The sequence below is a fragment of the Macaca thibetana genome, chromosome 7 (genome assembly GCF_024542745.1).
Source record: "Macaca thibetana thibetana isolate TM-01 chromosome 7, ASM2454274v1, whole genome shotgun sequence".
Classification (NCBI taxonomy): Eukaryota; Metazoa; Chordata; class Mammalia; order Primates; family Cercopithecidae; genus Macaca; species Macaca thibetana.
Genome location: NC_065584.1, coordinates 16,827,885 through 16,844,088, shown reverse-complemented (window position 1 = coordinate 16,844,088; position 16,204 = coordinate 16,827,885). Strand labels below are relative to the sequence as shown.

The 16,204-nt window shown below is 49.1% G+C and overlaps 1 protein-coding gene across 4 annotated transcripts in view; it reads right to left on the bottom strand.

Moving 5' to 3' along the window:
- Nucleotides 1-16,204, bottom strand: part of TTC7B (tetratricopeptide repeat domain 7B) — a 271,924-nt gene that overhangs the window by 242,367 nt on the left and 13,353 nt on the right. For 3 of the 4 annotated variants that reach the window (XM_050799034.1, XM_050799035.1, XM_050799036.1), the window contains exon 2: nucleotides 3,752-3,906. In XM_050799034.1, the coding sequence (XP_050654991.1) occupies nucleotides 3,752-3,906 (155 nt within the window). Of the gene's footprint in view, nucleotides 1-3,751; nucleotides 3,907-16,204 lie in introns of those variants that run through there. The other variant, XM_050799037.1, reaches the window with a different exon arrangement.

The following is a 16,204-nucleotide window of genomic DNA, read 5'->3' as shown; positions in this document are numbered from 1 at the left end:
ACACCTATAATCCCAGCACTTTGGGAGGCTGAGGCAGGCAGATCATTTGATGCCAGAAGTCCGTGACCAGCCTGGCCAACATGGTGAAACCCCATCTCTACTAAAAATACAAACATTAGTGGTGCGTGGTGGTGCACACCTGTAATCCCAGCTACTCAGGAGGCTGAGGCACAAGAATCGCTTGAACCCGGGAGGCAGAGGATGCAGTGAGCCGAGATCATGCCACTGCACTCCAGCCTGGATGACAGAGCGAGACTCTGTCTCAAAAAAAAAAAAGCATCCACCACAGGGGTTCTCCACCCGGGTGGGGGACGGGCCAGGCTTGGGTATTTTGAACACATTTCCTAGGACATTCTGGGAAGTCTTTCCTCCTTCCCCAAGCTTCCAGCCTCTGAGAACCGCTGGATTAAAGGCGAATTGAAGGAGGAGGGGGAAATGAGGAGTTAGCATTAATGGATACATCACAAGAGGTTCAGTTTGGGAAGATGAGCCTGGAGATGGAGGGTGGTGACAATGATAACATACTTAATGCTACTATACTGTACACTTACAAAGAGCTATAACGTTAGGTTGTATGTTATGTATATTTTACCAAAGGGGGAAAAAAAACGAAAGCAAACTGGAGGGCCAGGCGGAGAAAAAGCTTGAAGAAAATTGCAAGCCTAGAGGCACAGTTTGGACACTGGGAGAGCCTCCTTGGGGGAGTCCAATCTGCACCCAAGCACAGGAAACGGCTTGGCCAGGGTGCCTCGGCTGCTGGGGCAGTGGGAGAACAACCCTAACACGGTGTCAGGGGCCACCTTGCTCACAATAAGGACCATTTTCTTGCCTTGAATCAGAAGCCAGATGTCCTGACTCCTCGTCCAGGACTCTTTCCGTCCCACCTGGCTGGCTCTGGTCTTCCCAGCCTCAATTCACTTAAGACAAGCTGGACTTAAGCTCAAGGAAAGAGAAAGTTTCACATTAGTCAGTGTGAGTAGGACAGCACACCCATGCAAAAGATGTGTGGCTTTGGAACATTCTTTACAAGATGGAGGAAGGTGAAAAACAGCAATGGGAGAAAAAAACTCTCTAGGTAGCAACTAATAACATAGCAAGAAATGATGTGTATCTAGTGCTATACAGCTTTGAAAGAATTTCTCCATTTGAGCCTCAAAACAATCTTGGGCTAAGTAGGCCTGCAGCTGAGAAACATGAAGCTCAGAGAGGTTAAGTAACATCCCAAAATCACACAGCCTATAAATCCAGAACTGGACTCAGACTCAAGAATTTTAACTTGAATTAAATTCAACAGCTTCGTGCAGTGGCCCAGGCCTGTAATCCCAGCACTTTCGGAGGGATTACAGGCCGACGTAGGCAGATCACCTAAGGTCAGGAGTTCGAGACCAGCCTGGCCAACATGGTGAAACCCCGTCTCTACTAAAAACACAAAAATTAGCCAGGTGTGGCGGCACACACCTGTAGTCATAGCTACTCGGGAGGCTGAGGCAGAAGAATTGCTTGAACCTGGGAGGTGGAGGTTGCAGTAAGCTGAGATGGCATCTGGGCGACAGAACAACATTCTGTCTCAAAAAATAAATAAATAAATACTAAAATAAATTCAATGTGCTTACTACCACATGGCGTTGTAGAGGATGGAAAGCAAAACCTATCAACACCTGGTGAAATGAAAGGTGAATTTTTCAACATGAAGTTGGGGGGCGGGTAGACGGGGGAAAGAAATGAGCCAGATATCTCCCCTCACACCTCCCAGCAGGACACTTGAGTCCGGCTGGTCATCTCTGTGAGCTGCGGCCCATGTGCCTGCTGTCCCTTCACCCTCTCCTGCTGATCAAGACCTACTACCTGTGTCCCCAGATCAAGACCTACCCCTGTGTCCACCTATGTCATCATGTCATTGGTTAAGAACATATGAGATGAGGCCGGGCGTGGTGGCTCATACCTGTAATCCCAGCACTTTGGGAGGCCAGGGTGGGCAGATCACAAGGTGAGGAGATGGAGACCATTCTGGCTAACATGGTGAAACCCCGTCTCTACTAAAAATACAAAAAATTAGCCGGGTGTGGTGGTGGGTGCCTGTAGTCCCAGCTACTCGGGAGGCGGAAGCAGGAGAATGGCGTGAACCCGGGAGGTGGAGCTCGCAGTGAGCCGAGATCCGGCCACTGCACTCCAGCCTGGGCGACAGAGCGAGACTCCGTCTCAAAAAAAAACAACATATGAGATGGAGACAGGGTTTCGCCATGTTGGCCAGGCTGGTATTGAACTCCTAGCCTCAAGTGATCTGCCACACACCAAAGCGTGGCATGGTCCTTACAGAGAAACTGAATGGGGAAAGAGAAGACCTGGTTTTTGAAGCCCAAATGCAGCAGGGAGTCCTTAAGTACCTGGGATCCCTACGCTGAGGCGACCTCTCCGGCCACCCCCTGGGGGCCTGGGGCGGGGTCCCTATGTTGAGGTGACACTCTCCAGCCACCTCCTAGCAGCCTGGAGCTGTGTCCCGTGCAGACAACATACACAGAGACCATTTTGAAAGCAGCTCTCTATCAGGGTTTCCAAAAGCCTGTTGCTGCACAACTGACCAACACCAATATTAACTTACTCAAAGGTTGCCCAGGCCCTCCACTGCAACAGGGCCAAGGAGGTGGCCGATGACCAAGAGGAGGAACAGCTCAAATTGAAAGCTCACAGGCTTAGAACATGCAGGAGCCGGGAAGGTCCAAGCTCACCCCTTTAAGAGCCCACCCCATTCAAACCTAAAGGAACTGAGCTGCAGAGAGGCAAGTAACCTCCCTGGAGTCACACAGCAAGTCGGGAGCAGGCTTGAGTTTGCAGCACAGATATGAAAGGTAAAGGCAAAGAAAGCATGGCTTCCCATGGGAAAGCATGCACACGCCAACAAGAACAAAGACCAAACACGGAGCCTCACAGGATTCCAAGACAGGAAGAGAAGAAAAATGAGAAAGAAGTCATCAAAGTTAAGAGGAAACAGAAGTCAGAGCTCCAGAAGTTCACCAAAGACTGTCCTCAGTGGGAAATACATCCTGGGGAAGAGGGGCAGGATGGAGCAGGCCACAGACAGCCATCTGAACTAGGGGAAGTGTCTAGAGCCAGGGGAGTGTGAGCCACCCAGGGGGCAGAAGGGCAGGGCGGGAAGAGGAGATGACCCCCATGAAAAGCAAAAGGAACTGAATGAGGAGTCCCAGAAGAAAGGAAGGAAAGCCACGTGAGAGGGAAAGGAAACCTGGGTGCAATGAGACCAGAAAACAGAATGGACACATAGGGGGCAGCGCCTAAGATTCCCTGTGCCAGAGGGTGAGGGTCTTTGCTGAGATGCGGGGAAGTTCCTGGCCGCCTCCCACCCGTGACGCCAGGCCTGCTGGCACCAGTATGGAACCTCCCACAGCTCTGGGCCACAGTGGCTTGTTACACTGATGAGCAGGAAGCTGTGCGCTGAGCACCCCTTGTGATTAACTTCTCTCTGTTCTAGAACTGGGTAACATGTCAGGTTAAGCTCTGGGTTATATTGGATAGCTTTAGTTCAAGCATCTGAGAGATAAGTGGCATTGTGCACATGGCGTGTCATTGAAGACTCTTATTAGAGAGACCCTGTTGGCCCAGAAGCCCCCGCAGTGGTCAACCATCCTAGAGACTGGCACATCCACCCAACTGGGAGCTGGTCCGCTTCTAAGAAGATAAGCCACGGCGGTGTGCAGGTGAAGAAGTGTCGCCTCAGCCCAGAGGCCCATGGTACCTTAAGGTTCCCTCGGTCCAGGGCGGCGGTCAGATGCTTGCGGACCTCAGTCAGCTGGGGCTTGGGGCCTCGGGGACTGGCCCCCTGCCTCAGAGGGTGTTCCTTCAGGTACTGCTCCAGCTTCGACTCCCCGAGGAGAAGTTCTGCCATGTCATCTACAAAAACAAAGTGAGAAGCCAAACAAAGTGAGAACAAAGTGGGAGCAAGGAATGCATGTAGGAACCACCTCCAACTCAAAGGACTCCAGAACCACCACACCCCGAGGCTCCAGGCCCCCAGCAAGGCCCTTCTGGAACATCATAGCCTTCACAGGGTCTAAGTGGACACCACCTCATAGTGAATTCAGTTCATTTAAAGAATGTTCCAGTAGCATGTACTCAAATAGGTGCTAACTCAAGCACTCAGTCGTTTCTTTGCCAGTAGATACTTTTTTTTTTTTTTTGAGACGGAGTTTTGCTCTTGTTGCTCAGGCTGGAGTGCAGTGGCGCAATCTCAGCTCACCGCAACCTCCATCTCCCAGGTTCAGGTGATTCTCCTGCCTCAGCCTCCCAAGTAGCTGGGATTACAGGCACATGCCATCACGCCCGGCTAACTTTTTGTATTTTTAGTAGAAACAGGGTTTCACCATGTTAGCCAGGCTGGTCTCAAACTCCTAACCTCAGGTGATCCGCCCACCTCAACCTCCGAAAGTGCTGGGATTACCGGGATGACCACCGTGCCTGGCTGCCAGTAGATACATATTTACATGGAGAGAGCTCAAGTTCAGTAGGAAAAAAACAAAGGTGGCTTATGAGGTATTCACTATGATCTTTATAAAACACACACAAACCCCAGTGTTATGTATTTTCAGGAGAGGCGCGATGAAATCCCCAGCTCTTTGCTGCGTTCTATGGAGCTGGTGGAATGTCTGTACAGCCGGATCTTAAAATGAGTCTGTGTCAAAATGACCTGAACGCAAGTCTGTATTCTTGCAGAGTAACAGAGTGTTCATCTGCTTCTGTCTAAAAGTCATAACTATACAGATACCTGGGAATGCTTGCATGAAGCTTTGACTCCTGACAGCATACTACTTATGGTTATAACTTGCTGATGTCTGTATTGGCTTAATTTGAATGAAAAGTTCACTCCAGGAGCAGCTCTTTGGAATCCACACCAACCCCCAGACTGTTCTGAATAAACCCAGAACAACTCATATACCAGCCTAAGCATGGTCTATTTTTCTGGGATGGGACAGAACATACTTGTATTAAAATATAAAATCAGTTTTAAAAGGTCTGGAAGGACATATCTTAAGCCCATGATAGTAGTTACAGCTGGGGTGCTGGGGAGGGGACCTCAACTGGGGTTGGTGGCAAGAATGGACTTTCGCTTTGTCTTTAACATCCTGGTCCTAAAAAGAATAGATTTACCTATTACATATGCAATTTAAAATTAATTCAAAAAGCCATCACTGAAGACCCCCTAAGATTCCGGGTGGTAAGTCCACCAAAGGCCAAGAGCTAAAACAAAGGCCTTTTCCACATGTTCTGAGCAATTGGCCCAAAACTGCTGAATCTATAGGTCTTAGCAGTGCTCTGTCTATGTACTGGGAAGCCTAAAATAACCTTTTAGAGATGAGACCTAGAGTCCTGGCGGAGTCAAGAAACACGAAAACAGGGCTGAGTTCAGTTACTGAACTCAAGAACTCATTAGACGCCCAAGAAGAAAAAGCAAATCTGGCCAGGTGTGGTGGCTCATGCCTGTAATCCCAACACTTTGGGAGGCTGAGGCGGGGGGATCACCTGAGGTCAGGAGTTTGAGACCAGCCTGGCCAATGTGGTGAAACCCTGTATCTACTAAAAATACAAAAAAATTAGCCAGGCATGGCGGTGTGCACCTGTAATCCCAGCTACTAGGGAGGCTGAGGCAAGAGAATCACTTGAACCCGGGAGTGAAATTTGCAGTGAGCCGAGATCGCACCACTGCACTCTAGCCTGGGCGACAGAGCGGGACTCTGACTTAAAAAAAAGAGGAAATCAGGCAAGGCCACAGCAGCGTCCAACGCCAGAAGACAATGAAGTGGTGCATACAGAGTGCACTGGGGTACAAAGTGCGACCCCAGTGCGTGGGGCCGGTCCAGACACCAGCCAGACACAAAGGCAACAAGCAGCCTCCTCCCAGACACACAAGCCCTTCTCTAGAAATGAAACCCAGCTCATAAAGAAACCCAGGACTCAGGAACGAAGGACATGGAGGCAAAGGCCTGAGTGTTTCTTACAGAATACTAAATGCCCACAAGAATTAGAGGCACAGAACAGAATATGAATGTTAGAAAGCAATGCATTGCAAAAACAATCATATATCAGAAATTGGGAGGAGCTTCAGAGTGCCATGCCTTTATCTTTCAAAACACTGTACCATGTGCTTTAAAAAAAAAAAAAAAAATCTAATCTTTTACTATTTTTCAAATATTTGTTTAAATTTTAGTGAACTCTCAGGAAATAATGAAGAACCATTTATTTAGAGCTCAAAATTCCTTTAGGCAGGGTGTGGTGGCTCACACCTATAATCCCAGCACTTTGGGAGGCCAAGGCGGGCAGATCACGAGGTCAAGAGATTGAGACCATCCTGGCAACCATGGTGAAACCCCGTCTCTACTAAAAATACAAAAATTAGCCAGGCCTGGTGGTGGGCACCTGTAATCCCAGCTACTCGGGAAGCTGAGGCAGGAGAATGGCATGAACCTGGGAGGCGGAGGTAGCAGTGAGCCGAGATCGTGCCACTGCACTGCAGCCTAGCGACAGAGCGAGACTCCGTCTCAAAAAAAAAAAAAAAAAAAAAAAAATCCTCTAAATTCATTTTCATTTCTTTTTTCCCTTTAATATTTATTAATAAAATTATTAATACTATAATAATAGACCAGTGCTGTTCAATAGAAATATATGCAAGCCACATATATAATTTAAAATTTTTGTTGTTTTGTTTTGTTTTGAGACAGTTTCGTTCTTGTTGCCCAGGCTGGAGTGCAATGGCGCGATCTCGGCTCACTGCAAACTTCGCCTGAGTTCAAGCAGTTCTCCTGCCTCAGTCTCAGAGTAGCTGGGATTACAGGCACCCACCATCATGCCCAGCTAATTTTGCATTTTTAGCAGAGATGGAGTTTTGCCATGTTGGCCAGGCTGGTCTTGAACTCCTGGACCTCAGGTGATCCGCCCATCTCGGCTTCCCAAAGTGCTGGGATTACAGGCATGAGCCACTAAGCCTGGCCTTAATTTATAAATTGTAAATTTATAATTTATAAATTGTAAATTTATAATTTATAAATTGTAAATTTATAAATTATAAATTGTAATAGCCATATTAAAAAAGGAAAAGAAGACAGGGCTCAGTGGCTCTCAACACTTTAGGAGGCCTAGATAGGCAGATCGTTTGAGACCAGCCTGGGCAACATCGCAAGAAAAAAAAAAAAGGTGGAATTAATTTAAATCACAGATTTGATTTAACTAAATATAACCAAAATACTATCAGGTCGGCCAGGCACAGTGGCTCATGCCTGTAATCCCAGCACTTTGGGAGGCCAAGGCAGGTGGATCATGAGGTCAGGAGATCGAGACCATCCTGGCCTACATGGTGAAACCCCGTCCCTACTAAAAGTACAAAAAATTAGCCAGGCGTGGTGGTGGGCACCTGTAGTCCCAGCTACTCGGGAGCCTGAGGCAGGAGAACGGCATGAACCCGGGAGGCGGAGCTTGCAGTGAGCCAAGATCACGCCACTGCACCCCAGCCTAGGCGACAGAGCGAGACTCCTTCTCAAAAAAAAAAAAAAAAAAAAAAATACTATCAGGTCAACATGCAATCAATATTTTTAAAATACTAATGAGATCTTACATTCCTTTTTCATATTAAGTTTTCCAAATCTTGTGTGTATTTTACACTCACAGCACATATCAGCTCTAACCTGTACATTTCAAGTGGTCAATAGCTACATGTAGCTAGTAGCTATCATACTGGACAGCAATATGATCACTGTTTATAGAAGTACGTCTAAATATCTACCTTCATATCTGTCTATGTCCCTACAAAGATGTCTAAAACGATTATCACTTAATGTAAACAATAGGAATTTCTGAATGATAGGATTTGGGATAATTTTTAAATTCTCATCTTTGTGGTTTAAATTATTTACATTGAGCAAAATCCTTTTATATCACTTTTAGAAAAAAAAAAAAAACAAGTAACTCTTCTTTAAAAACTGGAAGTATATATACCAGGATATTAATAGTGGTTATTTCTGAGTGGTAAGATTGTCCATCTATGTGGAACTTCTTTTTTGTATATTTTAAAATTCCAAAAAATAAAATTATATAGAACTTGGGATTCAGAGTCCTAGATTTAAACCCAAGTTTGTCACTCGGTGACTTTGGCCCAGTGATTTAACCTCATGAATTCTGGGAAGCAATTCCAAGAAAGTGCCTCTTTTGGCCTGAATGGAGGACCCCTCTCTCCCCGCCCCTCCTCACAACCCCACCTCTCCTCACCTCCCTGCCACAGGGACCCTGCATCTGAAAATGGCTCCTCTGGGCAGAATCTCCAAGCCAGGGAGCAGAAACAATGGGAGATCAGGACCCCTGCTACCTATTCTAGCTGTGGGGGCACGTGACTAACCCTCTCAGAGCCCCAATTCCATTGACAGACTGTGGGCTACAGCTACCGAGTTCTCAGCGGGAAAACTCTATGGCCCAGAGTGAACACACCTCCCAGCTGGGCCTGAAAGGATGAGTAGGACCTGGGCCGGCAGAGCAGAGGGAAGGGCAGACCAGGCTGAAGGAACAGCACAGCCAAAGCCACAGCACACAGTCCAGGAAAGCAGAGACAGCCAAATGGCAGGGGAATTGGATGTGGGTAGAAAGCTGGAGACTCAAGCTGGGATCAGAACGCCCAGACGCCAATGCTTCCCCTCCCAGCCTGCCGACTCAGCACCCCCGCCACAGCAAGACATCCAAAGCCCTCAGCAATGAAAGACAGGTCCTGGCCCAGGGTCACATGTGCCACCCCTTTGGAATGCTCAGCATCCTGAGGACACCACTCACCACTACTTAGTAAACACCTACTAATATTCCAAGCACTGCCGACCTCTCCTCCAGGTGCCCCATCCCAAACCACCTCTAGCAGCCCCAGGAACCCTGAGCACCATGGGTGTTTATCAATCTGTCTGCCCCTTCTAGACTGTAAGGACGAGGCCTAAAGGAAGAACCTGTGTGTTGTGCACAACATCTGACACAGAGTCCACGCTCAATAAATGGTGAATTAATCAGATGATGGGGAAGGCATCTGCATCCTCCCTGCAGTTAGGGCGGTCACTGCCTGTGGCAGAGTCTGCTTGTTGTCCCAGAATATTCACTCTCCCCTTCTTCCTTTAGTATTAAAATTCCCACGTTTTATCTGGGCACATGGCTGTCCAGCTAAAGACTACACTTCCAAGGCTCCCTGGTGGCGACATGCTGCCACATGACTACATGATGACAATGGGACGGGAGCAGAGGTGTTGCACACAGCTTCTGGGCTCGGCCTTTAGAGGGAATGGGCTTGCCGGCCAGTCCCTGTTCACCCTCCCCCACAGGCTGGACCATGGCAGTGCTGATGGAAAATGGCAGCCCATCTGAGACCACAAGCTAGAAGCTACCTATTGAGGATAAGCAGAGCAGAGCAGCACCACACAAGGAGGCTTACTAGATCCCCAACACCAGGAGCTGCCACCGAGCCCCCAACTGCTTACGGTCAATTAATCATATGAGAGTGAAACAATGAACTATCCTGTTCTACTTGCTAAGTCACTGTGATTCTGACCTTTACCGAGATCTCCCAAACAAGAAACCAGCTTCAGGCTGAGAACTCCTATCTGGTAACACCCCACCAACTTCAAGTCCTCAAGTTTACTGGTCTCCAAACAGAATTCCTGGAACCCAATGAGGGCCTTTGCAGAATCCCCAGACCCTGCACTTCTCCTGCTGCTTTGGTTTTACACCCCAGGCTTGCCAAATTTTGATTTAAACAATGGGTTTCATAGTTGCAGAGAGGTGTAAAAACTGCTACCCAAGTGCTATGCAGGATTCAGGGCCTTTGTGTTTCTCTGATCTCCTGATGCTGGGGGAATGCACCAGAGTCATGATGCCAAGATGTGGAAAGTGCTCAGTTCCCTCAGCAGCAGCTGGGGGCAGGCTGCGGTGGCCCATGCCTGTAATCCCAGCACTTTGGGAGGCCAAGACAGGCGGATTGCTTGAGGTCCGGAGTTCAAGACCAGCCTGGTCAATATGGAGAAACCCTGTCTCTATAAAAAATACAAAAATTAGCCAGGCATGGGGGTGCACGCCTGTAATTCCAGCTACTCGGGAGGCTGAGGCAGGAGAATCACTTAAAACTGGGACACAGAGGTTGCAGTGAGCCGAGATTGTGCCACTGCACTCCAGCCTAGTCGACAGAGCAAGACTCCGTGTCAACAACAACAAAAGCAGCAACTGGGAGAGCACGGTGCAGGAAAATGTTCAATGGAGAAAAAAGTTTTTCCTCAGAATTAAGAGACACAGTCCCTTCCCTCATGATGCCCCAGTCTCTCAAGACCATTCAACACGATACAGGCTGTAATGAAGATGTGTATTGGATGGGGGTGGGAGAGGAGACAAAGCTCGCACCAAGAATGTCTCGAACTCCTGACCAAGCTGGTCTCGAACTCCTGACCGCAGTGGCTCACGCTTGTAATCCCAACACTTTGGGGGTCCAAGGTGGGTGGATCATGAAGTCAGGAGTTCGAGACCAGCCTGGCCAATGTGGTGAAACCCCATCTCTACTAAAAAAAATACAAAAAGTATCTGGGTGTGGTGGCATACACCTGTTAATCCCAGCTACTCGGGAGGCTGAGGCAGGAGAATCACTTGAACCTGGGAGGCGGAGGTTGCAGTGAGCCGAGATCGCTCCACTGTACTCCAGCCTGGGCGACAGAGTGAGATTAGTCTAAAGAAAAAAAAAAGTCTCAGAATGAACTGAGTGAACTGCAGCCCCTCGTTTACTGGGCTTCCTGTAATCCTGAGTAACCCAGCATTTGCAGTACTTGTGATCCCCCTGCCTCCAGAATGCTAACAGGAAAACAGACACTGCTGTGTCATGCTGGTAGAGGTATAAATTAGCATAAGTGTCTCCAGGGGGCAATGTAGCAATTTCCATGAAGCAACTGACATACTCCCATACCAGCTGACCCAGAAATTCCAGTTTTAGGTAGCTATCCCATAGATATATGCACTCTTCAGCACAAAGACGTACAGATATGGATGTTTACTACATACAGCCCTACTGGTAATAGCAAAAGATAGGAAACAACCTACACGGTCCTTGACAGGAGACCTGTTCACTGAGTTATGGTGCACCCCATGCAGCAGGACGGCGCATCCATGAACACATGCAGCAGATCTCCATACCACTCCGCAGTGGCCTGGCTGCGGGAAAGGCCATGTCTTCATGCTTCCTGAATCCCATGCTTTGTGGCCTCTTGCACTGACCCTGGGCTTGGCCCCAGGGCTTGCTCTGACTGATGGAACAGTGGAAATGTTAATGCACGCAGAGGCTTAGAAAAGGGCTTACTCACTTCTTCCCTCTTGTTTCTCTGTGACCACCATGAGAACATGCCTAAGCCAGCCCGTTCCTAGCCCAGGCCAAACTGCTGAACAATAAAAGGCCTCATGGAGTAGAGCTGAGCTGTCTAGGCAAGGCTCCGTAAGCATAAGAGAGCCCAGCCAAGAGCAGCAAAGTCACCGGGCTGACCCACAGCTGGCCACCAATGCATGAGCGAGCCCTGGCAAGCCCAGAATCATGAGAAATAATACAAGGTGATTGTTTTAGGGCACTAAGCTTTGGGATGGTTTGTTATGCAGCAATAGCTAACAATCACAAAGAGAGTTGAAAAAAGCAAGATACAAAAGAGGGTATATGGTCACTATTGTGTGTAAAAAACAACAACAGGCCAGACGAGGTGGCTCACACCTGTAATCCCAACACTCACCTGAGGTCAGGAGTTCAAGACCAGCCTGGCCAACAAGGCAAAACCCCGTTTCTACTAAAAATACAAAAATCAGCTGGTATGGTGGCAGGCGCCTGTAATCCCAGCTACTCAGGAGGCTGAGGCAGGAGAACTGGTTGAATCTGGGAGGCAGAGGTTGCAGTGAGCCGAGATTGCACCACTGCACTCCAGTCTGGGCGACAGAGTGAAACTCCATCTCAAAAAAAAGAAAAAAAAAACCAATACCATGTTTTCTTATAAATGTGCAGATATTCAGAATACTTCCTAAAGGACCCCCTGGGGAGTCTTAAGAGTGGCTGTTCCTATGGAAAGGAGCAAGAGGCCATGGACACGATGTAGGAAGCTGTTTTCACCATGTACCCTGTAATTCCATTTGCATTACCAAGTACATTCATTACCTACACAAAACATGAACCAGATAATTTAAAAAGAACAAAGATGACCCATGTTACTGCGTGCTCTTGGTCTAGAGTGGCTACTCTGGCAGCCCCAGAGGGGTTCCCTGGCTCAATCCATCATCTCAGAGCCAAGGAAGGAGTTTTACATCTGCGATCACTACTGAGAGCCCGTCTCCCACTCTCCCTGGGCCTCTAGCCCCACGCACCCATGCTCCAGGTGCTCAGCATCTTTCCAAGGCCATGGCCATCTGACTTACCCAAGGGTGCTTGGACATGTCATGCCTCCCTCCCTTCTCCTGCCAAAATCCCAGGCATCCTTTAAGACACATTTCAGGTCAGCTTGGAGCAGCTTCCCTTGCTCCCTCAGCCTGGGCTATCAGGGTCCTGGTGGCACTTTGCACATCACCCCCATTCATTCAGCACCTGCCAGCACCAAGGACTTACAGCTATGAACAGGACCTCGTAGGTCTCTACCCTCAAGAAGCTTACACTCTAGACAGAGAAGACAAAGAGAGAAACCAGAAAAGGGCCAGACAGTGGTAAGAGCTGTGCAGAGAATTAAAAGAGGGTGACTGGTGCTACTGTGGACTGAGTGGTCAGATCAGGGAAAGACTCAAGGGCAGGGCGTCCAGCTTCAATGAGGAGATGGAGTCAGTCATGCCCAGATCTGAGGGAAGAGCATTCCAGGAGATGGATAAGCTCCTGGAAAGGCCCTGAGCTGGGAACAGAGCTGGTGTGTTCCAGGAACAGCAAGAAGGCCCCTGTGGCTGGGGGGAAGGAAGGGCATTGGGGTGGAGATAGGCAGACGGGCAGGTAAGCGCAGACTGTGGCATTCATGTGAAGTGCAATTGAGAGTCTGAAGGTTTTTAAGCAGGGAGATGAAGTGCTCTGACTGAAGTTTTTAAAAGATGCCTCCGTCAGCCCTGTGGAGAACAGACCCAGGGCGGGGCTGGAGGCAAGGCTACAAATGGTTAGGAGGTTACTGTAGTAGTCAGGTGAGAGGTGGGCAGGACCAGGTGAGAAACACGCAGAAAGAGAGAAATAGACTGAGTGGGGACATCATTTGAAGGTGAAAGAAAACAAGACTTACTAATGGATTAAACTGGAGGTGTGGTAGACAGAATCACGGCCCCCAGAGATGTCCACATCCTCATCTCAAAGCCTGTGGATATGTTGTTTTGCATGGCAAAAGGGACTTTTGTAATTAAGATGTAATTAAGGATCTTGAGATAGGAGAATTATCCTGGATTATTTGGGTGGGCCCACTGGGTCCTTAGAAAAGGGAAGTTAGAAGGTCAGAGTCCAAGGAGATGTTAGGACGGAAGTAGGGAGAAAGACTAGAGGACACTAAACCTCTGGCTTTAAAGAAGCAGGAAGGTGACTGGGCACAACGGCTCATACCTATAATCCCAGAACTTTGGGAGGCTGAGGCAGGAGGATTGCTTGTGCCCGGAAGTTTGAGACCAGGCTAGGCAACATAGTGAGACCTTGTCTCTATAAAAATTTTTAAAATTAGCTAGGATTGGTGGTGCACGCCTTGTAGTCCAAGCTACTAGGGAGGCTGAGGCAGGAGGATCACTTGAGCCTGGGAGGTTGAGGCTGCAGTGAGCCATGATCACACCACTGCACTCCAGCTTGGAAGACAGAGCAAGACCCTATCCAAAAAAAAAAAAAAGATGGCACTATGCAGCGTCGGTGACCTCTAGAAGCTGGAAAAGGCACAATACAGGTCCTCCCCAAGAACCCCCGGAAGGAACGCAAAACCACTGACACCTGAAGTTAGCCCAGTGAAACCCATTTCTGGCTGTGACCTCCAGAACGCTGAGAGAAGACATGTGCATTGTCTGCAGCCAGCAAATGAGTGATAATTTGTTACAGCAGTCACAGGAAACAAGCACACAGGATGAGGAAAGGAGAGGGGTTGAAGATAAATCCTCGATTTGAGATAGCACAATGGAGCAGAGAGTGGTGAAATGTTACCATTTACTGAGGTGAGGAGGAATAAAACCAAGAGCTCTGTTTGCACCAAGTGAAATGTGAGACGGCATTCAATATCCAAGTTGAGAAATTAAGTCCAGATCAAAGACTGAGCGGGAAGGACCTGGGAAGAGAAACCACGACCATGTCTGCTACCGAATTAAAAGAGGGTGACTGGGGCTTCTGTGGACTGAGTGGTCAGATCAGGGAAAGACTTAAGGGCAGGGCGTCTAGCTTCAATGAGGAGATGGAGTCAGTCATGCCCAGATCTGAGGGAAACCAAGATTAGGAAGGGTTTCTGGAAAGAGGGGTATTCGAGTGCATTGAAAGCTGCTGGAACGCCGGGCGCGGTGGCTCATACCTGTAACCCCAGCACTTTGGGAGGCCGAGGCGGGTGGATCACCTGAGGTCAGGAGTTCGAGACCAGCCTGGCCAACTTGTTAAAACGCCATCTCTACTAAAAAAAAAAAAATTAGCCAGGCATGGTGGCGCGCACCTGTAATCCCAGCTACTCAAGAGGCTGAGGCAGGAGAATCACTTGAACCCTGGAGGTGGAGGTTGCAGTGAGCCGAGATCGTGCCGTTGCACTCCAGCCTGGACAACAAGAGTGAAAAGTCCATCAAAGAAAGACAGAGAGAGAGAGAGAGAGAGAGAGAGAGAGAGAGAGAGAAAGAGAGAAAGCAAGCAAGCAAGCAGCTGGAACATCAAGTGTAAGATCACAGAGTAGCCATTAGACCTGGCAGCACACAAGCAACATCAGAGGGCAGCCTCAACATGAGGCATCTCAGGGGACTGCGGGGTACGAGCCTAACTCACTGAACTGAGGGTTTGCCAGGGAAGGGTTTGCAGGGGGCTGGGCCAGTCCTTAGACAGCAATGGGGGTTCAGGGAGCCTTTAGCAGGGAAGTCTAGGGTGCAGTGCCTGTGCCTGCCAAAGGGGAGGGTCAGGAGAGAAGTGAAGGCTGTGGCAGCCCAGTCCTGAGAAGGTGAGAACGGAAAGGATTCTGAGCACAGGTGAAGGAGCCACTGGCCTCTGAAGGGAGTGAGGGCCCCAAGCAGTGACAGAGGTGAAAGCTGGTAGAGTTAGTGGCATGAAACAAGGTAGTTTCCTAATTGCTTTTATTTCCTCAGTAAAGTATGAGGCAAGGTCATGAGTTAGGCACGAGGGTGGCTTTCAGAGGAAGGGAGAGAGGAACGTGTGGAACAGACACTGTGGAGCGTGGGAATCCGACCTACTGAAGAGTGGCGGTGCTCCTCCAGGTCTGTGGTCACCACTTGCAAGTGGTCAACAGGGTTGATGGGTACTCCCCAGGGACGCAGCTGCGCAGGTGCAGGCATGGGGAGGCAGAGAGCCAGGTGTAACAGGGCAGGGATGCCGTCTAGCAGTGAGGTTAGAAGAGAAGGGCACACACCTCTCCTAGAAAACACAGATGAGGCCAGGCACAGTGGCTCACGCCTGTAATCACAGCACTTTGGGAGGCAGAGGTGAATGGATCACCTAAGGTCAGGAGTTCGAGACCAGCCTGGCCAACATGGTGAAACCCCATCTCTGCTAAAAAAAAAAATATTGGCCGGGCACGGTGGCTCAAGCCTGTAATCCCAGCACTTTGGGAGGCCGAGACGGGCGGATCACGAGGTCAGGAGATCGAGACCATCCTGGCGAACACGGTGAAACCCCGTCTCTACTAAAAAAATACAAAAAACTAGCCGGGCGAGGTGGCGGGCGCCTGTAGTCCCAGCTACACAGGAGGCTGAGGCAGGAGAATGGCGTAAACCCGGGAGGCGGAGCTTGCAGTGAGCTGAGATCCGGCCACTGCGCTCCAGCCTGGGCGACAGAGCGAGACTCCGTCTCAAAAAAAAAAAAAAAATACAAAAAAATTAGCTGGACGTGGTGGCACACACCTGTAATCCCAGCTACTGGGGAGACTGAGGCAGGAGAATTGCTTGAAACCAGGAAGCGGAGGTTGCAGTGAGCTGAGATCACACCACTGCACTCCAGCCTGGGTGCCAGAGCAAGACTCCGACTTAAAAA